This window comes from Coenobita brevimanus, chromosome 54 (genome assembly GCF_032717465.1).
Source record: "Coenobita brevimanus isolate Jiangsu-jjx chromosome 54, ASM3271746v2, whole genome shotgun sequence".
In the NCBI taxonomy this organism is placed as follows: domain Eukaryota; kingdom Metazoa; phylum Arthropoda; class Malacostraca; order Decapoda; family Coenobitidae; genus Coenobita; species Coenobita brevimanus.
The window spans coordinates 28749665-28775640 of NC_137007.1; the positions used below are offsets into that span (position 1 = coordinate 28749665).

The window sequence follows — 25976 nt, forward strand, 5'->3', positions numbered from 1 at the left end:
ACGATAAAATAAAGCAGTTTAGGTTTTGTCTGCATTTTGTATGATTGTATTGAAAGTGTGCACAGCAGTGTTGATGTTTGTGATGGGTGTACTGTTTAGTGTTTCGAAATGTTGTTCTGTTTCAGTTACAAAGGCAACAGAAAGAGACAACCCTAACTTCACACCAGAAATTCAAGGCCTCATCAGACAACGGTACACACTGCGACACTCCCCAACACCCCATACACTAGACATCATACAACAAACACAAGAACTCAACACTCAGATAAACAGTAAAATATCAGAACAGCAAACACTAAACTGGAAAAATTACCTCCAAACAATTGACCACAAAACAAACATCAGCAAACTCTACAAAACACTAAACAGCATCACACTTTCCAACAGCAACATCACACAATCACACGCTGCCATCACAACAACAGACACCATACCCTCAAACAAACAACAAGCAAACACTCTCATCAATCACTTTTCACAAGTCAGATATCTAACCCCCCATCCCGAAGACCAACGTATCATCAGATGTAAGAGACAGTTCCCCACAGACCCAGACTACACACCATTCATTTACAACCAGACGAAGCACATCATTAACAACCTCAAGCACTCATCTGCCTGTGGACCAGACAACATAAGCAGCATTCACCTTAAACACCTAGGACCACAAGGCATACAAGCACTCACCAACATATCAAACTGCAGCTACTCACACAACATAATACAGTACCCAACATCTGGAAGCATGGCAATATCATCACTATCCCTAAACCCAACAAAGACCCCACGTTACCCTCTTCACATCACCCCATCACACTCCTCTGCACCCCCTATAAAGTCACTGAACCACTGATACTACAACTAGTCACACCTCACATCCCCCTAGCCTAGTCATAACATGGCTTTAGGCCACTACACTCCACAAACACCCTTCTTATAGACCTTACACAGAGAGTTTTCAGTGGCATGAATTCAGCTAGGCCACCACACAGAACACTCCTAGTCACACTAGACATTAGCAAAGCTTTTGATGCCATCCCCCGCCACAGCCTCACAAACAAAATACTCAACACAAACATGCACAATAACACAAAAGATTGCTGGCAAACTACTTAGCAGGCAGATGTGCACACATAACATTTGCCGGTCAGTCTTCTAACATCAGAAACTTCACAAACGGCGTCCCCCAAGGATCTGTTTTGTCCCCTACACTCTTTAATCTATACATGCACGACGTACCCACACACCACAGATACACATAGCTTCCTATGCAGATGAGATAACACTTACATGTATGCCACCGCCAGATTAAGTGGGGGGGGCCCAAGGGGCCCGGGCCCTGGGCCACTCACCAAGAGGGGGCCTCCCACCAGAGCAACTTGTGTTCATTTCATTTCGTGTTTATGCATTATTTATCTAGATAGATAGATAGATAGGATGAATAGTCCCCGTTCAGTATTTCCTAACTAAAAGTGTCCTATTTATATATTAGGATTTAGGTTACCAGTCTGTGGTGTATGCCATTGGGGGAGTTGGAAAGGGGGCCTCCCTTCCAAGCGGGCCCCGGGCCTCCCACATGCTTAATCCAGCCGTGATGTATGCACCAAAATGCAGACACAGCCGCACACATAATTCAACCTTACCTCAACACACTACACGAATGGTTCACCACAAAGACGCTCAAAATAGCCCCAGCCAAATCTACGGTGACTCTTCTCACAAACTGGACAGCAGAACACAGTCACATCCCACACCTAACCATAAACAACACTCCTCTACCACACACACCCCCACCCAAAATCCTTGGTGTAACATACATCAGTGTCATTTAAACAACACATCACAAACATTAAAAATAAAATAACACCGAGACTCAATGCTTTGAGGTCACTTGCCCGTACAACATTTGTACAGAACAAAGTAACCACCACCACAGTATACAAACAATACATACGTTCAGTGATGAATTATGGAAGCCCTGCCTGGGCTTCTAACCTGACCAAAACACACTACAACACTCTACAGACCATACAGAACAAGACCCTAAAAATAATCACAGGCTGCACAGCTACTACACCCACAGATCACCTACATCAAGAAACCAAAGTCCTCAAAGTCAAGGATCACCTAGACATGAGAGGCACCCAGTTTCTTGCTGCAGCCTCCACAAACCCACAACATCCACTACAGTACATGGCAGCACATCCACCCACACCAAGGAACATCAAAACAACACCCAGCACACGATACCATACACAAATACTGTCATCTCTCTCCCCTCGCCCACCTCAGACCAGTTTCCAGAAGCATATCCACACTCAGATCACTTGCCACTCCATTCAGTCACTTAAAGACAACACACAGCTGCATGCACGGCCTCCTGACATCCACCCTTCTGAATCCTATCTTCCTCTTGAGGACAGGGTCCACCTGGCCAGGCTGAGATGTGGGCACCATCCAGCCCTCTTAAGCTACCAGAAGAAGCTGGATGACTCCGTCACTGATGCCTGTACAGGATGCGACACAGCACCCCGTACTATTAAGCACATTATGGAAGACTGCATTGCACACAATCACCTACGCCAACAACACAACTTACACTCTTTGAGAGCTTTGTGGGAAAGCCTGGTCTCGGCCATGGCCTTCCTAAGGGATTCGGGGCTGTTCGGCCAGACTGCCTAGGGAACAGCTGCTACTACTACTATTACTTCTACAGTTTAGGTTTTATATGTGTACATTACTGTTAAATGCATTGATAAATGATGTTTACAGTTATCAAAGAGGTTATAAAGTTTTTCATGTTTTATCTCTCATTTCAAGGGGGAATGCAGTATTTCTGTGGCTTGTTTTAGTTTTCCTCAATTTTTCTCGTAGGTCAGCTGCAATCATTGCAGCTTTTAAACTGCAATAACAAAAACCAGCAGTCAAGGGAGTTTGACTGTATTTTAATCATTATCCTCTTATTAGAGATGTATAAAATAAAATGACAGGTAAAACAAACAAATACAGCACTGTACTTATGAAATAAGAAGATGAATGCTGAATAGTACAACATCATAAGTTGTGTTTCATTGTATATGACAGGTGAGTTACAATGCAGCAGGAGTATTGTCACACATTGCTAGTGGGGGAGCAGAGGCTTGGACCATTGATCGACCCACTAGGTCAGAAGTGCTGGAGCGGATGGTGGCTGCCATAGAGCGATGGGATCTGGCATCCAAGCGAAATATTAATTACAGGTTAGTATTGTTATTTCAATAGAATCTCAAATTTAGACACCATTTGGTACTGTAAAAACCTCGCCAACTTTGAATTTGATCATCCAAACTTAAATGTACTTCATATAGAAAGCATAAGTGGGTGCCAAGAGTGATTAGTGACAACGAGAACAAATAAAAGTGAATTTTTTTTCTGCTTAATTTTCTCATCGTACTCCTTCCTTTGAACATGAAAACAGTCTGATTGAAATTATAACATGTTTTCACTATCTCCTATCCTGTATATTACCAAATGAAACAATTACTTGTTCATCCATCCATCCATCATCCAATCCTATGTTGCCCCATGAGGGGCATAAGAGCCTGGGGCTAGGCAAGTTGGTCCTGACATTTAAGATGAGAGTGACCAGCCTTACTCATCCCTGAGTGGCATTACGTGAACAATAACCCCAACCATCCCTTGGATATAAACCTTCACCAGCTCAGTCCGGTTGGAGTGCCGTAATTACCCACTAATTGGATTATTAGCCCGTCAGCTGCGTCATTAGGGTTCTGTGATGCACAAAAAAGCACTGATTTTTGAAGGTCAAATGTTCCAATTCTGATCTTGCAGATTGATAGAGAATGTAATGAAGTATACAGTATGTTCCTGAATTTTTAGGTCATTAAGCAGTGTTGGGTCTGGTTAGTACTTGGATGGGTGACCGCCTGGGAACACCAGATGCTGTTGGCATCCCTACGAGTCAAGTGGGGTTGGTGGAGGATTAGTGCCCCTCCCTGTAAAACAGTTAACTCTAAGCCTTTGGCCACCCCATTTGGGATACATGGCGTCTGGCAATGAATGAATGAAAAAAGTATTATAGTTTAGGTGCTATGGATATCTAATGTTACAGTGCCATGACACGTCATGGCACTAATCTGAAAAAATCAACATTGTCATTTTATTGGAAACTGATTTTAGAGGTAAGAGATGAAAGAGGGTATGTTATTGTATGATAAGGTAAATTAGATACCCCCATTTGACTGAAAACTTAACAGCTGACCACAATTCATGCCAGAACAAAATGCGAAAACTGTGATTTATGGCTCAACTTCAGTGAGGCAAGTAGCAGTCAAACACTGGGCATTCTGGAATGTAACTCATAGTTCTCGGGTTAATAACAACCAGCAGTTCTCAGGTTCATAACAACATGATCAAGAAACATGTTGTGGCAGTGTTGAGAACTATAAAATATTATAGGAATGAGAACATCAGCTGGAGCATAGCAGCACCTCCCAGCTGCTACTTTCATCAAAGTCCAACCACCAGTTCGTGGGGTTTCATCTCTGCCTCGTAATTTTTACTAATCGTGCATTATCTTCTTTTGTTTCGGCTCTTGTCACCAAGCATATTTTTTATTCATACCCCTCTTGAAAGCAGTCATTATCCACAACTTTAGGATTATTTTCATCCTGGTTCTTATCCAGTGGCACATAAATAAATATTGTTGTAAAAGACCAAATGCACAGCATGCACATAGCTGGTACTTACTCAACTGTTCTCTCGATGCTTGTACAGTATTACACACACCTTCATTTATATTGCCTGATAATGCAGTGTGTACCTGCACAACTGTTTGCTCAATGTCTTTATTGCACACGTTTTCAGTGTTATATTGCCTGTCAATAGTACAGTGTGTGAAATAAGATGCAGCTACTCATATGTTGTTTTGGCAGGAACAAGATCAGGACTGAGTCTTAGTGTCTAACAGAAAGGATGTACAGTATGCACTTTTTTCTTTTTTTTTCTCGCTTTTTTTTTAATGCAGGGAAGGAGGAACTAAAGGCAAGGAGCCCGCAAACTGCTTCTTCCAAGAAAAAAACAGAAACAGTACAAAAGAGAGCCAAATTCAAGATCCGTTCATTTTGAGATGTATGGACACACTGCATTTGAAAGACTAGATATCATAAGAAACAGGAAATACATACAGAGGGAGACAGTTCCAGAGTTGACCTATTGCATAAATGAAGGTCTGGGAGTAACGGCTAACTCTTGCATTAGAGAGTTGGGCAGAAAAGGGATGAGAGTTTGTTATCCAGATGGGTGCTACGTGCCCATCATTGAGGTGGAGGGATGGAAGCAGACAGTTCAGAGGAGCAGCAACCATTGAAGTAACGATAGAAAAGAGATGAAGATACAACAGTGCAGCGAAGAGACAGAGATTGAAGGGAGCCAGTAAGAGGAGGAGAGTTAATGAGATGATTAGCTTTTGACTCTACCCTATTGAGAAGAACTGTATATGGGGAGCCATCCCACACATAAGAGTTGTACTCTACACAAGGGCAAATAAAACCCATGTATAAATTCAACAACTGTGCAGGGGTGAAAAAGGTATGGAGTCAGCTTAGCACACCTAATCTCTTGGAAGCAGATTTTACAGGAGATTTAATATGATCTTTCCAAGATAAATCCCGAGGGAATGAAACCCCAAGTATGTTTAAGGATGATGCAGGATTGAGCTGGATATTATTAAACATTAGTGAGTACTCTTGTGGAAGATTTGGTCGGGTTGATAAGTGTAAGAACTGAGTCTTTGATGCATTAAAACAAGATCATTTTTACCCCAGTCAGAGATACGAGCCAAGTCAGACATTAGGTTTGCCAGAGCCTCATCCCTTGTTTGTTGAAGTAATTACCGAGATGGACATTGCAGGAACCGAATGGAAAGGTGAAGGGTAGAATCATCAGCATATGAGTGGACAGGGTTAGATGCACAGCATAGAAGGTGTTAGATACATAAAAAGGAAGAGAGATGGTGATAGGACAGAGCCCTGAGGAACACCACTGTTGATAGATCGAGGAGAAGAACGGTGACTGTCTACAGCAGCAGCTATAGAATGACCAGAGGGAAGCCATACATGAAGGCACAGATGTAAGGATAGAAACCGTAAGAGGGCAGTTTGGAAATTTAAGGTTTGTACCAGACTCAATCAAAAGCCTTTGAAATGTCAAGTGCAATGGCAAAGCTTTCTCCAAAGTCCCAAAAGGAGGATGACCAGGAGTCTGAAAGGTAGGTGAGAAGATTGCCAGTGGAGCACCCCTGATGGAACCCATACTGACATTCAGAAAGAATGTTGTGGTATGCACACAGGTGGTGCCTGCACAACCGTTTACTCAGTGTTTATATTTAACTCATTTTTAGTGTTACCATGTACAGTACAGTAATCCCTCCAAGATCCAATGAAATAGAGCCAAAGCATCGTCCGGGACTTATTTTTGTCCGGGACGTGGGAAGATGCCCCTGGACAGGTACTTATAGACCCCAACCCAACCTAACTTTGAAAGCCACCTAAATAATTCCCTACCGGACATGCGTAGCACCTATGTAAAACCCTAGTCACACAAATAAGAGACAGAAGCCATAAAATAAATGAAAAGGAACCAGAGAATGAGAAATTAGAAGTGAGTAAGGAAAATATTTAGCAGTGTACAGGGCACATACAACACGTCCTTGGCCGTCACGAAGATTAACCTGCCTCCTCTATGGCTCTGACATTGGTGAAGGTGCACTTGAAGCATGTACAATAATCCAGTGTTGCACTGCACTTAATCCTTTGCACTGTGAATTATAATTGTTTAACACTGCATATTCTGTTCTTACTTGCGTCACACCAGTTGCAACACGCCAGTGTTTCACTCTGCACTTAATCCTTTGCATTCTGAATTCTAATTTTTTAACACTGCTCATTCTTTTCTTACTTGTACCACACCAGTTTCAGCATGCCAGTGTTTCATTCTGCACTTAATCCTTTGCACTCTGAATTCTAATTTCTTAATACTGCACATTCTGTTGTTAACCCTGCACAACTCTGTAAATTCCTGTGTGGTCTAGTGGCGAGTTATTGCTGTTCATTCACTGTCAGAGCCAGAGAGTAGGTGTTGCAGGAGGCCCAGGGGCATGTTGCTGGGACGTGGTGATGGGGTACCCACTGCAGATGACTCTGAAGATAGCCGCAAACTTAAGTCCAGTGAAGACTCCACTGTGGCCGATATGCTGGGCTGTGGCTCGGAGGTAGAAGGCAGGTCTTGGTGAGGCAGTGGTGTGGAGCCAGGGCTGGGCACAGCGGGGGTCACAGGCCTGAAATGGGTGTCAGTGGTTGATTTACCCAAGGAACAGCAATTCTGACGATTGATGATGCGCTACCTAAAAGCGCGCACTTCCTCCACAAGTCCCAGGGGCCCCATCTCCCTGTTGCAGTCTGGGTGTTCCAGGTAGTCAAGAATGAACTTGACGTGCTCCCGGAGTGTGCTCAGCTTGGTGATGGCTGGAGTAGTGGCATCATCCTCGCAGCCCTCGTCGGAATCTTCAAGCTGGGTACAGTCACTACTCGTTATATGATGAGGTTACGTCAGGTCATACCTTAACGTATAACAAGTTTATCGTAAATCGGGAGATTGAAATACTTTGTAAAAGGGGGGTTACGTCAGCTCATCTTCCCAGAGTCACCTACTCAAGACTGAAACAAAAATGACAACCCACCTTAATCACTTCCATTGTCGGTCCAAGTCATTTCCAAGACTAAAACAAACACTATCACACCAATACAGGCAGCATTACTCACGTACAGTAAATTGTTGCAACAACATAATCATCACACTTGCGTAACGTTGGCATGGTGCTACACTATGTATACTGTAGTACAATGCTTGGCTGAGAGGTGATGATAGCAGGGGGACACACATGAATGACTGGAAAAGACAGGGCTTTGAAGGGGTGGCAGGACTGCGCAACTGAACCAAAACAGTGCTCCACACGCCAGGTCCGCCATCTTCCTTGATATGAGCGATGGTCACCTTGCATGCGCCTGGTGCTTTGTGCGAAAATTTTCCAAAGCAGTATCGTTATAGTGGGAAATTCAATGTAAATTGGATTGTGGGGTGTAACTTTTTTGTTATCGTTGTAGCAAATTATCGTATACCGGTTCAACATATAACGAGTAGTGACCGTACTTGTACTGTACCTGCAACAGAAGATGCGATCTCGATATCAGATATGATCTGATACCCAGGATCACCCTTATCGTCATCCAACCACCGACACACTTTGTCTACATCCACCTCATTGCCAGCTACACGAAGATGTGCATGGAAGTAATCCATATCAAAACCTAGAAAATCGTGTACCACATCGGCTCCGAGAAGGAGACGAGACCAACCATTTTCCAGAGTCTTGACAGGGACTTCCCTCCATGCTCTGGCCCAGTTGTAGGTGGCTGACTTGAGGTTGTAGCGACGGTTTTCCAAAGTCTGCTGGCCCCGCATGTTCCTGTCCCTCCCTGCGCTCTTCCTCGTCCTCGAGAACAACCATCACCTCGTCCAGGAACTTCCGATGGTACAGCCTCATCGTTGCCACGATCACTCCTTGGCCATTGGTTGGATGAGAGCAGTCGTATTAGGTGGTGAGAACAAGAACCTAATGCAGCCATTCTCAACCACCAACTCCTTGTCGGATGGATGTGCAGGTGCATTGTCCAAGAGAAGGAGAGCCTTTACCTGGTCGCATGGATTCCCAGTGTCTTCGTCTGATAATGGATGACCTCCTTGACAAAGTGCATGTGAAACCAGTCTTTGAAGATCTTGGCTGTGAACCAAGCCTTCACAGAATAGTACCACACAACAGGAAGGACATCCATCACCCCATGAAGGCACTGAGGCTGCTTTGCATGGCCAATAATAACGGGCTTGAGCCGGTGCATGCCGTTAACATTGGCATGACACAAAGCAGATATCTGCTACTTGGAGAGCTTGCATCCAGGTACACGCTTCTCCATCTCCTCTGCTAGGGTGTTCGTGGGCAGCGAACAATAGAACAGACCAGTTTTGTCAACGTTGTAGACTTGACCAAGAGTGAGGCCCTCCCTGTCGATCAAGCCCTTCACCTTCGGCTGAAACTCTTCTACTCCATCATCATTGGCATCCAAAGTCTCGCCGTGGGCCTTACGGCTAATAAGGCCATGCCATAGTTTGAAGGTGAAGAGCCAACCCTTGGATGCCTTGAAGTCTGGAGTGTTACGTAACCTTGTGAACTTCTTTGCTGCAGCCTTCAGCTCCGTGCCACGCACCAGCACACCAGCAGCACGTTGTTGATGATACCAAATCAACGAGGAGCAGTTAGCTTCTGCAAACCTGGGAGGATACATAACCTTCCTCTATACGTTGCGTTTGGTCTTCGATGCGGTCTGCCTTGTTCTGGGTGTGTTTGTCCGAGGATTTCTTGAGATCAAATAAGGTATAGCGGGCCAGGTTGAATTCACGGAAGATGTGGGAGGTTGACTGTCCCACGTCCACCATCTCCAATATCTCTATCTTCTTCTTCAGAGTCTGAACCACTCATTTCCTCTTGTCGGGTGGCGGGACCATTGTCACACACACATGAGTAAGAGGCAGCAGAGGAGCAGCAGGGCCTGCAGCAGGTAGGGCACCACCACAAAAGCAAGCACGTTGGCAGCCATAGCAACAAGCGTGCAGTCACGAGAGTAGGTAGACGGGAAATGGGGAGGATGCAGGGGCAGTCTAGGAGATGTCGGAGGAACTACACACTAAAAAACAGCTTTCCATCTCTGTGTGGCAAATTTTAAGTAGGGATGAACTCATGCTGGCTTTTTTTTGCATTTTTATGTTTTTTGGCCATTTTTGGTGTCCAAAGACCCGAGCTCAAAATATCTGGGACTTGGGGTGTCCGGGACTTTGGCGTCTGGGTCTTAGAGGGATTACTGTATAATGTTCGATAAATGACATTGCTATTCGCACGTTGTTTTGGCAGGGCCAGATCGGGACTGAGCATCACCACCTGTATCCTTGACCCATGTGAGACTGCTTACTTGACCATGTGAGTGTTTGACATAATACATGCCATAAATGATGGAGCTGATGTTATACCTGTATTTCAATTTTTACATTTTACACAATTAATAGTGGGCAGTTAAGGTGCTCCAGTCGGATTGAGGCTGTGCGGGTTTCTATCCAAAGGGTGGTTGGGTTTTATTGTTCAAGTTATGCCACTCAGGGATGAGTGAGGCTGGTCACTCTCATCTTAAATGTCAGGACCAATTTGCTAAGCCCCAGGCTCCCATGCTTCTCATGGGGCAACACAGGATAAGATGATGGATGGATGGATGAATTTTGAATGGCAAAATTTTGATGTAAATACAAATACTGTACCATATGACTACAGCTTGAATCAGTTCCTAACTTTTATAATGTAAATCTGAATCTCTGCAAAAAGAGCCATTGTAACTCGAGCGTTTATTATTTATAGCCAATTCAGCACAAGTAAGGGTCATGATCTTTTCGTCAGATGATCATTTATGGCAACTCGTGTTCACATCTTGATCAGCTGCTGTAATTTTTCGGTTCTACATAGCCAGACTGTGTTGGTGGACAGAAACCAAGCGACCCTAAACACATTTTGAATCCCAAACTTCGACCTCAACTCTTCAAAAATCCTGAGCTTGTGGTCAAAATTGTGACCTGGTAGATATTTGATGTGCACTCAAAAATTAAGTTTTCCAAATTTAATCACGCAAAATTTCCAATTCTGCAGTACAGTGGGCTTGCACAGTACGCGTGATTGCAGTGCACGAATTGCATAGTACACAAGTGACCAAAATCACAGCCATAAAACTTTGAATGTGCGAGTTTAGCTCACAATACGCGGGGCAGAGGCAAGGAGTGGCCCAAAACTGCTTTTTTCCCAGACTACACGACCCCTACCCCCCACACAACGTGCCCATCGTGACGTCAGTGAACCATGCGTGGCGACTGCTGGTGCTTCACTTATGCATGAACCACGGGACGGTCATTCATCCACTGGTGAAGACCGAGACAGCCACACTGACAGCAGCACAAGCTGTACCAGGTTTCAAGGATGTAACATTGGTGGACATACGAGAGGCACACACTGCTGCCAAGGAACAGCCTCCTCAGGAAATGGTGCATCATGTAAATGAGGCTGACACTGAGCCCGAGTCCAGGCAGAGTCAAGTAGAGGAGCCTAGTGTGATGGAAGGTGGCATAGAACTGTCTATGTCAAGGTAAAGCAAGATCCTTGTGGCAGTGGATAAGCTCAAAGAAGAACTGGAGGAACAGGAAATCTGTCAGCAAAGTATGGAGGAGGTTCTCATTAATATTGACAAAACCTTCTGCTTCTGCATAGACAGGCACAGGCAAGTAATTGCTTCTACACAGACAGGCGCAGGCAAGAAATTGCTTCTGTACAGACAGGCACAGGCAAGAAATTAACATGAGGAAGCAGATGCTCATAACAAGGTACACATGGCGGCCTCAAGGAAGTGAAAGTGAGGGACCAGCTACATCGTCTGATCCAGTTCCTGTAGAGGAAGAAGAGGATGCAATTCCAGTTGTGTCAACATTGGACTTCGAGGAGTTTTTGGCCAAAGTGACTGAGTTAGAGGCTCGTGGGGAAGGTGCTCAAGAGGAGTCTAGTTATGAGGAGTAAAGTGTTGGTGCAGTGGGGGCACTAAGTGTGTTGCTGCACCTCATAATCCCTGTTATTTAAGTCCATCAGGCCTATCATGTACTGTTTTTATGGTGACTGACCAATTTTTTGTTATTTTAGCTATATCTGTAGTATTTGTCTTTAAAATTTTCCCTTTATTATGTCTCTAAGGTTTAAACAATTTCAAGGTTTGAGGGGGGTCCCATACATGTGTTATTTTTCCCATAAGATTATGTATTCACAGCACACGAAATCACAATGCACGATGTCGTGGACTGCCCATCCACTCGCGTACTGTGCGATCCCATTGTACTGTATTTTTATTCTATCTATCTGTCTACTGCCAGACACTTTAATCCCGTAAGGGGTAGCCACAAACAAATCACCTCCATGTTGCCCTGTCCCCCGCCATTTCATTGCCTTGTTCCCAGCTCACACCCTCCTCTCTCATATACCTCTTCACTCCTTCCCTCCCTCTCATCCATTTTTATTTTTATTATTATTGTTACTATTATTTATATTATTATTATTATTATTATAAGTGGTAGGTGGGGGTGCTCACCATCCACTCACTAGATGTAGCACTACTTTGGGTGTCTGCCCTTTCCTCTCTTCATTCATTCTTTTTCTGTCTTTCCTTCATTCTTTCTTCTTTCTTCTGCCTATGGATGACTATACACTCTCTCTTCTATCTTTCTTCCTTTCTTTCTTTCCCCTTCCGTCTGCCTATTAGTGACTCTTCACTGAATGACAACCCAAATGGTTTCCTGTACACCAGGAAACCATTTACTGTGCTGGGTGGTAACCATGTAACCAAATTATGGCACCTGGTGGTTAGTGAGTAATTGAGGTGCTCCAGTCGGATTTAGCCTGCATAGGTTTATATCCAAGGAGTGTTTGGGGTTTATTGCTCATGTAATGCCACTCAGGGTTAGAGCAAGGCTGGTCACTCTCATCTTCAATGTCAGGACCAACTTGCCTAGCCCCGGGTTCCTTCACTCCTCTTGGGGCGACATAGGATTGGATGATGGATGGATGGATTATTATTATTTGATGATGATGATTATTATTATCCATCCATCCATCATCCAATCCTACATTGCCCCATGAGGAGAGTAGGAGCCCGAGGCTAGGCAATTGGTCCCGACATTTAAGATGAGAGTGACCAGCTTCACTCATCCCCGAATGGCATTACATGAGCAATCAACCCCAACCACCCCTTGGATATTAACCTTCACCGGCTCAATCAGATTGGAGCGCAATTATTACCCACTAAACCACCAGGCGCCAAAATTTGGTTATATGGTTACCACCCAGCGTAGTAAATGGTTTCCTGGTGCACAGGAAACCATTTGGCTTGTCACTCAGTGTAGAGTCACCCACAGGCTGAAGGAAGAGGAAAGAATGAAGGAATGAAAGACAGAAGAGGGAGTGTAAAGTCACCCGAAGGCAGAAGGACAAGGAAAGAATGAAGGAAAGAAAGACAAGAGAATAGAAGGAAAGAAGGATGGAGAGGAAAGGGCAGACACCCGAGAGCAGCAGTACATCGAGTGAGTGGATGGTGAGCACCCCCACCTACCACAAATAATTATTATTGTTATTATTGTTATTATTATTATTATACTATTTTTATTATTATTATTATTATTATTATTATTATTGGTAGGTGGTGGCAACCATCATCCACTCACTTGATGTAGTGCTGCCTACTTCTTCCTTGGCCTTTATCATTCTTTTATTGTGCCTGCCCTCCTCTCTTCCTGTTTCTCCCATCTTTCCTGTCACTTCTTATTGCTTTTCTTTCATTTACAGGTGGATTTACATTGAGTGACAAGCCAATTGGTTTCCTGTAAGCCAAGACGCCATTTGCAACGCTGGGTGGTAACCATATAACCAAACCATACGTGTTCCCTACGTGTCAACAAGTGGGTTGGTGGAGAGTTAATGCCCCTCCCCGTAAAACAAACAACTCAAAGTCAAATGGCCACCCCTTGTGGGATTATGGCATCTGGCAGTAGATAGATAGATTATTATTATTATTATTATTATTATTATTATTACAGAGTATCATTTATTATATTATTTTAATTTCTTTTAATCTTTAAACTCGTGGAAGTTATCCATTGGTGAATAAAATACAGTACACTCTCAATTTGCATGACAAATGTTTCTGGAATTTTTACTGTGCAAGTCAAAACGTGCAGATTGCACCATTGAAACCTATGTTATGTGGCAAATTGGAATGGTGATATCCTGAAATTTTCCCAAGTCTCCCTCTTTGGCCCTCTGAAACAATATTTACCTCATCCTGATCATACCTAGCATTCATTGTAGTACTCATTCTATCTCAGAGAACATCAGTGAGCATAAAAAAAAAGTTCATTAGAGAGCAGAAATGGTAAATAAGTCGTGATCACTTACAGCGACAGGGGACCGACCAATATTTGGGTGTTGGGTAAGAGGGTATGTAAAGCAGAGGGGCTAGAAGAAGGGTGAGCAATGCCTCAAACTCTTCTAGGGCTGAGGCTAGGCCTGAAGTCCCCCAAAGTTGCTCTCACAATCGTCGTCACTTGCAGGTAATAGGGAGTTGGGCATTACAGAGGGAGACTGAGATGGTGGGGCAGGCATCGGGGCTGGGACTGGGGCAAGTTAGGCGATGATTTGGGTTTGGGACGACCCATGAATTTTCTTCACAAGCTGCTCCCTCTGCATCCTTAAGATATGGTTTATATCACTCTGGAGGGACTGTATCTTATTATTGTGCACCACCATCATCAGGGTGTTATTGAGCCGATTGGCAATTTCCAGCACCTGGCATAGCTCCTGATATGAGTGTGCCCCTTACCTTGCTCTGGCTCAGCTGCTGATATGAGTGGGCCCCTCATCTTGCTCTGGCTCAGCTGCAGCTGGCACCTGCTGTATACCCTCTGGTGTCTGGTCCCCTACCTCCACAATTCGAAAGCAGCGTTGATAATGTGAAGGATGTCATCATAAGTGTTGGCAGTAAAACCCTCTGAGATTTTCTCCTTTATCAGGAATGTGGAAGATGGATCACACACACACACACAGAGCAGACGTCCCAGCCATCACTGCTGACCTTAAGTAGTTTCAGGAATTTTGTCTGTCCTGTCTCCTAAGGTCTTGTTTTAAATTTAAGATAATGAAAGTTAATAGACTACCAAAAATGTAAAGATTTATTGGCTAGAGTTTACATGAATGTTTGTAGTTTTTTTTCGGTAACAGCTGTTTTGGTACTTAACCAACATCAAACATGGCCGAAAATGTAAACAATGAGGGACTCGAATATCAAGGATTTGATACAAATACCAATGTCATGGACCTGATTAAAACATTAATTATGAGGATTAGTGAACTTGAAAAGAAAGTAGAGAATCTAGTGATAAAGGATGTGTCTGAAAATACGGATACTACCATACAGAGTCTGATCCAATCCAATGAAACAGCGAATGAAGAGATTAGAAATTTGAAGCATGAAAATGTTGAATTGAGGAGGAAACTAGTAGAGAGTACTAATAAAACGGAGAAGGTGAGTAGTGTATTAGAAGAGCATAAGGCAAAATGGGCACACGAAGAAGAAGAACAGAAAGAAGTGGTCAGCTTAAGAGAGATCATCCAGGAAGAAAGGGAAATGAACAAGAAAAAAATGGAAGAAAATGTAGTGAAAATACTGAAGAAAACAGAGAAAATAGTGAGAGAAACTGTAGAAAGGAACAGATGTGTGGTAATATTTGGAAACAGGGAAGAGGAAGAAAAGGTTAGGTTCGTAAGACTCGAGAGAGACACGAACCTGGTGAGAGGAATATTAGGCAAGATTGACCTCGAAGGAGACAAGTGGGTAAAAGAAATTGAGGAAGTAAGGAGGATAGGGCTTTATAAGAAAGGGGAAACAAGACCAATAAGAGTCAAGTTTACATCAGAAAGTGTAATAAATGAGATACTTAAAGTGACCTGGAAATTAAGCAAAGAGGCGGGGATGGAAAATATAATAAGAAAAGATCTCAATGAAGAAGAAAGAGAAGTTTTAAAATCATTAAAGGAAGAAGCAAAGGAAAAAAATAATAAGAGGACAGAGGAAGAATGTAATACTTTTTTTTGGAGAGTATTGGATATGAAAGTAAGGAAGTGGTATTTAAGGAAATAGAAGTGAAGGAAACTAAGGGGGATGGCTGTGAAAGATCAGAAGTTGAGGAAGTGGTACGGACAGAGAGTAGGAGAGAAGAGGGTATTAAAAACGTCAAAATAATTTGAAGGTGATATATACTAATGTTGATGGTTTCATATCGACAAGGATCAAAATTAACGATTTCTTGAGAGAACATGAACCTGATGTCATGTGCTTTGTAGAGACCAAATTAAGAGAAGATATTGATGTTCATTTGGGAGATGGTAAATACAAACTGTGGAGAAAAGGCAGAAAAGAAAAAAGGGAGGAAGAGTGATGATAGCAGTGAAGAACAACATAAATGTAGATACTGTGGAAATGGGAGAAGGCAGGGCTGAAGTGATATATATGAAATTAGAAACTGGAGAGAATGTGAAGAGAGATATGGCGGTAGTGTATGTTCCCCCAAAACGAGAGCATGGAAGGATGACGAATACCATGAGATGTTGTCAGATATGGCTAGCTATTTGCAAAAAATAATTGAGAAAAGCAATAATATAATTTTGGTGGGTGACTTTAACTGTAAAAAGGTGAACTGGGAGGAATGGTACTCGGGAGGCGGTAAGAATTCGTGGGGCACTATGTTATTAAATATAATAATGAATAATGTAATGACGCAATGGGTCAAAGAAGAGACACAGTTTCGAGGTGAGGACACACCAGCAAGGTTAGATTTACTGTTCACCAAAGAACCCGATGTAATAGAATCATTGAAATATCTCTGTCCTTTAGGAAAATGTGATCATTGAGTTCCAATAGGGAACGTCGAGCCAAGAGACGAGCTTCATAGACAGGGAAGATACAACTTTGGGAAAGCAAATTTTACAGGACTGAGAAACTTTTTTGAAAATGCAGATTGGAGAAAATTCAGAGAAACCAGAGAGATACAGAGGAAGTGGGATATCTTTCTAGACCTCTATAATTTGGGAGTGGAAAAATTTGTACCAAGAGTAAGAGGGAAAGAAAACAGGAAAAAGGAGTGGTTTAATAGAAGGTGTATCATAGCAAAAAAAGAGAGAGATAAGGCATGGAACAATTGGAGAAAGAGAGGTAACAACAGAACAGAGGAAGAATATAAAAGAACAAGAAATGAATACACAAGAATACGTAGAGAAGAAGAAAGGAATTTTGAAAAAGGTATAATAGACAAATGCAAGGATGAACCCAAACTGTTTTTTAGATTTGTTAATGGCAAACTGAAACAAAAGGAAGGAATCACCAAACTGAAAGTAGAGGGAGAGGTCTTTAAGGATGCGGCAATGCAAGCAGAAATAATGAACAAACGTTTCCTGTCAGTTTTCACTAAAGAAAAGGAGCTTGTGGAAGGGGAGGGAGTGATTAGAAATGTTCCGGTGATAAAAGACATAAAAGTGGAGGTACAGGAAATGAATAAATTACTGGAAACTCAAGATGTAAGGAAAGCCCCAGGACCTGATGGAATTTCTAATTGGGTACTGAAGGAATGCAGAGAACAACTGGCGGATAAAATTCACAGTTTAATCGTATGCTCACTGGAAGAGGGGAAAGTGCCACAAGAATGGAAGAGGGCAAATGTGGTACCAATTTACAAGGGAGGAAACAGGGAAGAACCCCTGAATTATAGACCAGTGTCTCTAACCAGCATGGTCGCAAAATTGTGTGAGAGAATCCTGAAAGACAGATGGATAAAATACCTGGAAGAGATGAATATTTTGGCTGAATGTCAGTTTGGATTCAGAAGTGGAAGGTCATGTGTTTCTTACTTGTTGAGCTTTTACTCAAGAGCGATAGACGTGGTACAGGAGAGAAATGGTTTGGTGGATTGTGTGTACGTAGACTTAGAGAAGGCCTTTGACAAGGTTCCTCATAAGAGACTAATGTGGAAACTAGAATATATAGGAGGACTGAAGAGGAAACTTCTGGAATGGATGAGAGACTTTTTGAGAGACAGACAAATGAGGACAGTAATAAAGGATAGGATGTCTGGATGGAGGGAAGTAACAAGTGGAGTCCCTCAAGGCTCGGTGTTGGTGCCAGTAATGTTCCTGATTTACGTAAATGATATGGTAGATGGAGTGAACAGTTATGCAAGTCTGTTTGCTGATGATGTAAATATCTTGAGGAACGTAGAGGTTGAGGAGGATTGTAAAATACTGCAGGAGGATTTGGATAGGATACACAATTGGAGCCGGATGTGGGAAGTGAAATTTAATGTAAAGAATTGTAAAATATTGGAAATGGGTAAAAGTACCAGGAGGCCCTCACTGAATTATTTGTTGGGTAATGAATTAATCACAAAAAGGAGGGAAGAGAAAGATTTGGGAGTGCTGGTCCAAGATAGTTTGTCACCAGAAAAGCACATTAACAAGATAGTTGGAGAGACTTATAAACTCTTGAGTAACATAAGAGTAGCATTTCATTATATGGATGAGGAGATGATGAAAAAATTGATAGTGGCCATGATCCGCCCCAGGTTAGAATATGCAGCGGTAGTGTGGCCCCCACACAAAAAGAAAGATATAAACAAGATTGAGAGAATACAAAGAACAGCAACCAAGATGGTCTCCAGTCTGACAGACCTGTCATACAGAGAGAGGCTGGAAAAACTGGATTTGCCTTGCTTAGAGGAAAGGAGAAAGAGGGTAGACATGATTGCAGTATTCAGGACCATGGTGGGAGTAGATAAAATTGACAAAGAAGATCTGTTTGTATGGGATAAGAGAGCAACAAGAGGACACGGAATGAAACTGAAAAAGTCAAGCAGCTTGAAGGATATCAAGAAATATAGCTTTCCTTACAGAAGTATAGACTTATGGAATAGCCTGGACAAAGAGATCGTCCAGTCTAAAAACTTAAACGAGTTTAAAGCTAAATTCGACTTATTGAGAAACAGCGACGGAAACCCAAGAGCATAGTACATTCCGTGTATATCACAATTAGGTATATTAGGTAAATACTTAAATATTTGGAACGACTTAGACAAAGAGGTGGTGCATGAGAAAAACATTCATGTGTGTAAAGGTAGACTTGATAAATGTGGATATGGAGACAGGACAACACGAGCATTGCTCAATTCCTGTATACTACAGATAGGTAAATACAAATAGGTAAATACACACACACACACAATCATCCAGATTGAACACGTATCTGATTTGTAACCAGTGTCCATTACCACCTTTCTAAAGGAGACAGGGAAAGCCTCAGCTGTCTTCATGTCCACAGCCCCTGCCTTGACACATAACAGTTTTTTGTGCTTGTGGAATCTGGCAAACCAGCCCTTCCTAGCAAAGAAGTGTTGACGATTTTCAACTTACAACACGTGAGAGTTTTCCGTAAATTTCAGTAGCCTTCTGATGAATGATATTACTGTCTGCTGCCATGTTTGCTTTCCTCGTAGCACAGACAAACTTATAAACACATAAACCACTTTTTGCATTGTCAGTATCACATACTTTCTCACACAGGAATGCCTTCCTGTGTTGTCATCACCTAGTTGAACTGCAGCTCACTCTTTTCATGTCACCTTCATGCTGTGTGCACTGTTAACTCATTTATGTTAATGCATTGCACTGTCAACCACCTGCCCCTTAGCACTGAGCTGACATAAAATCTCTCCTTTCCTCTCAAGAGACAGAGGCACGCAACAAGGCCTCTCACTAGCACCACTGTCATGTGCTGCAGAAGACAGTGAAGTCATAACATATTGAAGAGCACTGAGATTGTTACATGGCACTAGGATTGCGGAAGATTTTAATGCAAGTGGGGAAGCCGTGGGTAAAGATCAGCTGACAGAGACAGTGGGGAGAGGGAAGAGGATGCATAATGCAGTTGTGCGATGGCCATGTTGCCCTAATGCTGTACATCAAAGAGCATGGATCGTTACATGACACAAGAATCATGTAGGATCTTAATGCAGGTGGGAAAGCCACGGGTCAAGGTCAGCTGGCAGTGACAGTGGGGAGAGGGACAGAGAAAAGGAGGAGGATGCAGAGTATGCATATGTGGCATCCATGTTTGGTGGCCATGTTGGCATATGTCACTGAGTGTGACCATCAGCTGTTGTCACAGATGGGGGCCTTCTTACTGGGATTTTCTTGAGCAAGCCTCCCCCCACCCCCTACCCCTACATTTACTGTGCAAGTCATGGTTTATTCTTCTGCACAAAATGGCCTTGCTTAACTGAGAGTCTATTAATTTAGCATTTGTCAAGGTTAAACACACCTATACATAACATATCTTGGGCAGTAGTATTGAACTGTTTATATTATGGTTAGGTTATCCTTACAAAAATAATTGCAGAAAACTGCTTAGAGACAGTTTGTCCAGGCAAAAGTTATCAGTATGCTTTTTTTTTTGTTGAGAATAATGTTACAGTCTGTCATGTCTGCAGTACCATAACTGCCATCACAATGGATCTATGAAACCCCCAGCCCAGCCTTCTGTGTCCATTCGGCTCACCACCAACCACAATGATAAATATGCTCTTCATTCAGTCTAGCTGGTTCACAAACTTTTCTCAGAACTTACTGTTTATATTCTTATTCAGTCCACACTGAGCAGCACACACACAGGTCACAGCCACAATACTGTACTCCTCCCAGCTACCACTTTCATAAATATAGCCATCAGGCTGTATCTCTGAACCTCAAGCACATTGTCCACTCATTTCTCTGGAAACAGCACTCCTACACCACCGATACTTCTATCATCCCACACCAGAAAAATTTTAACCTGTCCCTCCTTCCCCTAATCATCCTCTGGTTTTTCCCTCACTGTCTAAGTTTCTGTACACAGCAGGCATTCACATGCCTTCTCGTCAAAACCTTTGCTGTCTCCCCACTCTCCATTTAATTGTATCAGTATGCCAGGACCCACTCCTCCAAGCCAAATAATAAACATACTCAGTTGGTAGGCATGTCCAGAAAGGGAAGATATAAACCTGGCCACCAGCTCATGTATACCAGCCAGCAGGATAGTCATACCAACTGCTTATTTTTCCTAGCAACAGTGTTGGCCTGAAACACCCAAGGTAGTAAATATATTGTAGATCCTCCTTCAGATAACACATTTTCATCCAGTGCATTTCCATGTTAACTGCGTGCCTACCATCCATCCATCATTTAATCCTGTGTTACTCCATGAGGAGCGTAGGGGCCTAGGGCTAGGCAAGTTGGTCCTGACATTTAAGATGAGAGTGACCAGCCTCATTCATCCCTGAGTAGCATTCATTAACAGTAAGCCTCAACCATCCCTTGTATATAAACCTACACAGGCTCAATCTGATCGGAGCACCTTAATTACCCACTAAACCACCAGGCATCATAGTAGTAGTAGTAGTAGTTGTTGTTCCCTAAGCAGTCTGACTGAACAGCACCGAGTCCCTAAGGAAGGCCACGGCCGAGTCCGGGCTTTCCCACAGTGCTCTCAAGGAGTGTATGTTGTGTTGTTAGCATAGGTGATTGTGTGCAATGCAGTCTTCCATAATGTGCTTAATAGTATGGGGTGCTGTGTTACATTTTGGACAGGCATCAGTGATGGAGTCATACATCCTCATCTGGTAACTTAAGAGGGCTGGATGGTGCCCACATCTCACCTTGGCCAGGTGGGCCCTGTCCTTACGAGGGAGATAGGATTTTGAAGGGTGGATATCAGGAGGCCGTGTATGCAGCTGTGTGTTGTCCTTAAGTGACTGAATGGAGCGGCGAGTGATTTGAGTATGGATATGCTTCTGGAAGCTGGTCTGAGGCGGGTGATAGGGGAGAGGTGATAGTATTTGTGTATGATATCGTGTGCTGGGTGTTGTTTTGATGTTCCTTGGTGCATGTGTATGTGCTGCCATGTAGTGTAGTGGATGTTGTGGGTTTGTGGAGACTGCAGTGAGAATTTGGGTGCCTCATGCCTAGATGATCCTCGACTTTGAGGACTTTGATTTCTTGATGTAGGTGATCTGTGGGTATAGAAGCTCTGTAGCCTGTGATTGTTTTTAGGGCCTTGTTTTGTATGGTTCAGAGAGTGTTGTAGTGTGTTTTAGTGAGGTTAGGAGCCCAAGCAGGGCTTGCATAATTCATCACTCAACGTATATATAGTTTGTATACTGTGGTGGTGGTTCCTTTGTTGTGTCCAAATGTTGTATGGGGAAGTGACCTCAAGGCATTGAGTCTCGGTGCTATTTTTAATGTTAGTGATGTGTTGTTTAAATGACATTGATGTATCATACATTACACCAAGGATTTGGTGTATGTGTATGTGTGTGTGTGTGTGTGTGTGTGTGTGTGTGTGTGTGTGTGTGTTAAGGGAGTGTTGTTTATGGTGAGGTGTGGAATGTGTCTGTGGTCTGCTGTCCAGTTTGTGAGAAGGGTCACTGCAGATTTGGCTGAGGCTATTTTAAGCCTGTTTGTGGTGAACCATTCGTGTAGTGTGTTGAGGTAAGGTTGGTGCAGCTGTGATTTTGTTTTGGTGTGTACATGTACAGTAAGTGTTATGTCATCTGCATAGGAAGCTACAAGTGCTCGTGGGCCCTTTGGGCCCCTTGCACTTGCTTCTGCAGAGGGCTTTCACACTGTTATAGTTTATTTTAGTTGTACCCATGAGCAAAAAATTCTACGGAGATCCTATGCCGGGCGCCTGGAGTGGCGTTTTTTGGTCAAAATGTGGTCACTCATTAAATATAGTAAAAGTTTTTCAGTTGTGATGGGACCAAGTTTTTTTCACATCAGCGAATTTTTTGCGATTTTTGTGCCAATTTTGGCGCGGTTTGAATGTGTAGTTTCGGCTGCTCAAAACACACACACACACACACACACACACACACACACACACACACACACACACACACACACACACACACACACACACTCACACTGGGAGGAATGGGACTCAGGAGACGGCGAGGATTCGTGAGGCACTATATTATTAAATATAGCAATGAACAATGTGATGACGCAGTGGGTCAAAGAAGAGACAAGGTTCCGAGGTGAGGACACACCGGCAAGACTGGACTTACTGTATACCAAAGAACCCGATGTAATAGAATCCTTGAAATATCAGTGTCCTATTGGAAAAAGTGATCATGTAGTCATTGAGTTCCAGATGATAACAGGGAACGTGGAGCCAAGAGACGAGCTTTATAGGCAGGGAAGGTACAACTTTGGGAAAGCAAATTTTACAGGATTGAGATCATTTTTTGAAAATGCAAATTGGAGAAAATTCAGAGAAACAACAGAGATACAGAGGAAGTGGGATATTTTTCTAGACCTGTATAATTCAGGAGTGGAAAAATTTGTGCCAAGAGTAAAGGGGAAAGAAAATAGGAAAAAAGAGTGGTTTAATAAAAGGTGTATGATAGCAAAAAAAAGAGAGACACGGCGTGGAACAATTGGAGAAAGAGAGGTAACAACAGAACATAGGAAGAATATAAAAGAACTAGAAATGAATACTCAAGAATACGCAGAGAAGAAGAAAGGAATTTTGAAAAAGGTTTAATAGACAAATGTAAGAATGAACCCAAACTGTTTTATAGATTTGTTAATGGTAAACTGAAACAAAAGGAAGGAATCACCAAACTGAAAGTAGAAGGAGAGGTCTATAAGGATGCGGCAATGCAAGCAGAAATAATGAACAAACGTTTCCAGTCAGTTTTCACTAATGAAAAGGAGTTTGTGGAAGCGGAGGTAGTGACTAGAAATGTTGTGATAAAAGATATAAAAGTGGAAGTACAGGAAGTGTATAAACTACTGGAAACTCAAGATGTAAGGAAAGCCCCAGGACCAGATGGAATCTCTAATTGGGTACTGAAGGAATGCAGAGAACAACTGGCAGATAAGATTCACAGTTTGATTGTGTGTTCTCTGGAAGAGGGGAAAGTGCCTCAAGAATGGAAGATGGCAAATGTGGTACCAATTTATAAGGGAGGAAACAAGGAAGAACCCCTGAATTATAGACCAGTGTCCCTAACCAGCATGGTCGCAAAATTGTGTGAAAGAATTCTGAAAGATAGATGGATAAAATATCTGGAAGAGATGAATATTTTGGCTGATAGTCAGTTTGAATTTAGAAGTGGAAGGTTATGCGTTTCCAACTTGTTGAGTTTTTACTCAAGAGCGATTGACGTGCTTCAGGAAAGAGAAGGTTGGGTGGATTGTGTGTATTTAGATTTGGAGAAGGCCTTTGACAAGGTACCCCATAAGAGACTAATGTGGAAACTAGAGCATATAGGAGGACTGAAGGGGAACCTCCTAGAATGGATGAGAGACTTTTTGAGAGACAGACAAATGAGGACAGTAATAAAGGATAAGATGTCTAGATGGAGGGAAGTAACAAGTGGAGTCCCACAGGGCTCGGTGTTCGTGCCAGTAATGTTCCTGATTTATGTAAATGATATGGTAGCTGGAGTGAGCAGTTATGCAAGTCTGTTTGCTGATGATGCAAAGATCATGAGGAAGGTAGAGGTTGAGGAGGATTGCAAAATGCTGCAGGAGGATCTGGATAGGATACACGAATGGAGCCGGATGTGGGAAATGAAATTCAGTGCAAAGAAATGTAAAATATTGGAAATGGGTAAAAGTACCAAGAGGCCATCATTGAATTATTTGATGGGTAATGAACCAATCACAAAACCGAGATAAGAGAAAGATTTGGGAGTGCTGATCCAGGACAGTTTGTCACCTGAAAAACACATTAACAAGACAGTTAGAGAGACGTATAAGCTCCTGACTAATATAAGAGTAGCTTTCCATTATATGGATGAGGAGATGATGAAAAAATTGATAGTGGCCATGATCCGCCCCAGGTTGGAATATGCAGCGGTAGTGTGGTCCCCACACAAAAAGAAAGATATAAACAAGATTGAGAGAATACAAAGAACAGGAACCAAGATGGTCCCCAGTCTGGTAGATGTCGTACAGAGAGAGGCTGGAAAAGCTGGATATGCCTTCCTTAGAAGAAAAGAGAGGCGACATGATTGCAGTGTTCAGGACCATGATGGGAGTAGATAAAATTGACAAAGAAGATCTGTTTTTGTGGGATAAGAGAGTAACAAGAGGACACGGGATGAAACTGAGGAAGCTAAGCTCCTTGAAGGATATCAAGAAATATTGTTTTCCTTATAGATTTATAGACCTGTGGAATAACCTGGACAAAGAGATCGTCCAGTCTAAAAACTTAAACGAGTTTAAAGCTAAATTTGACTTACTGAGAAACAGAGACGGGACCCCACGAGTAGCTCATTTCCTATATATCACAATTAGGTAAATACACACACACACACACACACACACACACACACTGTCAGCCAGAGCGAACGGATGTATCTCAGCCACAGCTGCAAACCTTAAGTAGTTTTCAGGAATTATGCTTGTCCTGTCTCCTATGGTCTTATTTTAAGTTTAAAATACTGTAAGTTAATATAGTCTACCAAGAATGTAAAGATCTATTGGCAGAGACTTTACATGAATGTTTAGTATATTTGGTAACAGCTGTTTTTGGCACTGTAACCAATCTTAAACATGGCCAATAATGTAAACATTGAGGGACTCAAATTTCCAGGATTTGATAGTAATACTACTGTCAAGGATTTGGCTAAAGCAGGAGTATGTCTGATGATAAGCAAGAAGTGGAAGGAGAATATAAGAGAGTATGGAACAGTGGGTGCAAGGATTGTATGGGTGAGGATGAAAGTAGGTATACAAGCATGGGCGATTGTATGTGTGTATGCTCCAACAGAGGATCGAGTGGCAAGAGTGAAAGATGAGTTTTGGGCGAGAGTAGAAGCATGTATGGACAAGTTTGAGAGGATCGAGAGAGTGCTGTTGATTGGAGACATGAATGGCAAAGTTGGGAATGTACGAGTGGATGGAGTGGTTGGTCAGTGGGGTGTGCCAGCTGAAGTAGATGGGAATGGTAGTGCTTTGGTGGTCATCTGTGCTGGTAAGGGGTTGGCAATAGCCAACACCTACTTTCGTCATAAGATGATCCACCGGTATACATGGAGAGTAATGAGGAGGATGGATGGTGAACTTGTTGAACGAAAGGCAATGATAGACTACGTGTGTGTGGATGAGCGAATGAGAAGACAAGTGTTGGATGCAAGGGTGTGGA

The 25976-nt window shown here is 42.8% G+C and overlaps 1 protein-coding gene across 1 annotated transcript in view; it reads left to right on the forward strand.

Annotated features, from left to right (window-relative positions):
• The window catches only part of LOC145400934 (protein zer-1 homolog), a 397151-nt gene that overhangs the window by 286014 nt on the left and 85161 nt on the right, over positions 1-25976 (forward strand). The window contains exon 10 of the mRNA XM_080273299.1: positions 3085-3239. Coding sequence (XP_080129425.1) covers positions 3085-3239 — 155 coding nt within the window. The remainder of the gene's footprint in view (positions 1-3084; positions 3240-25976) is intronic.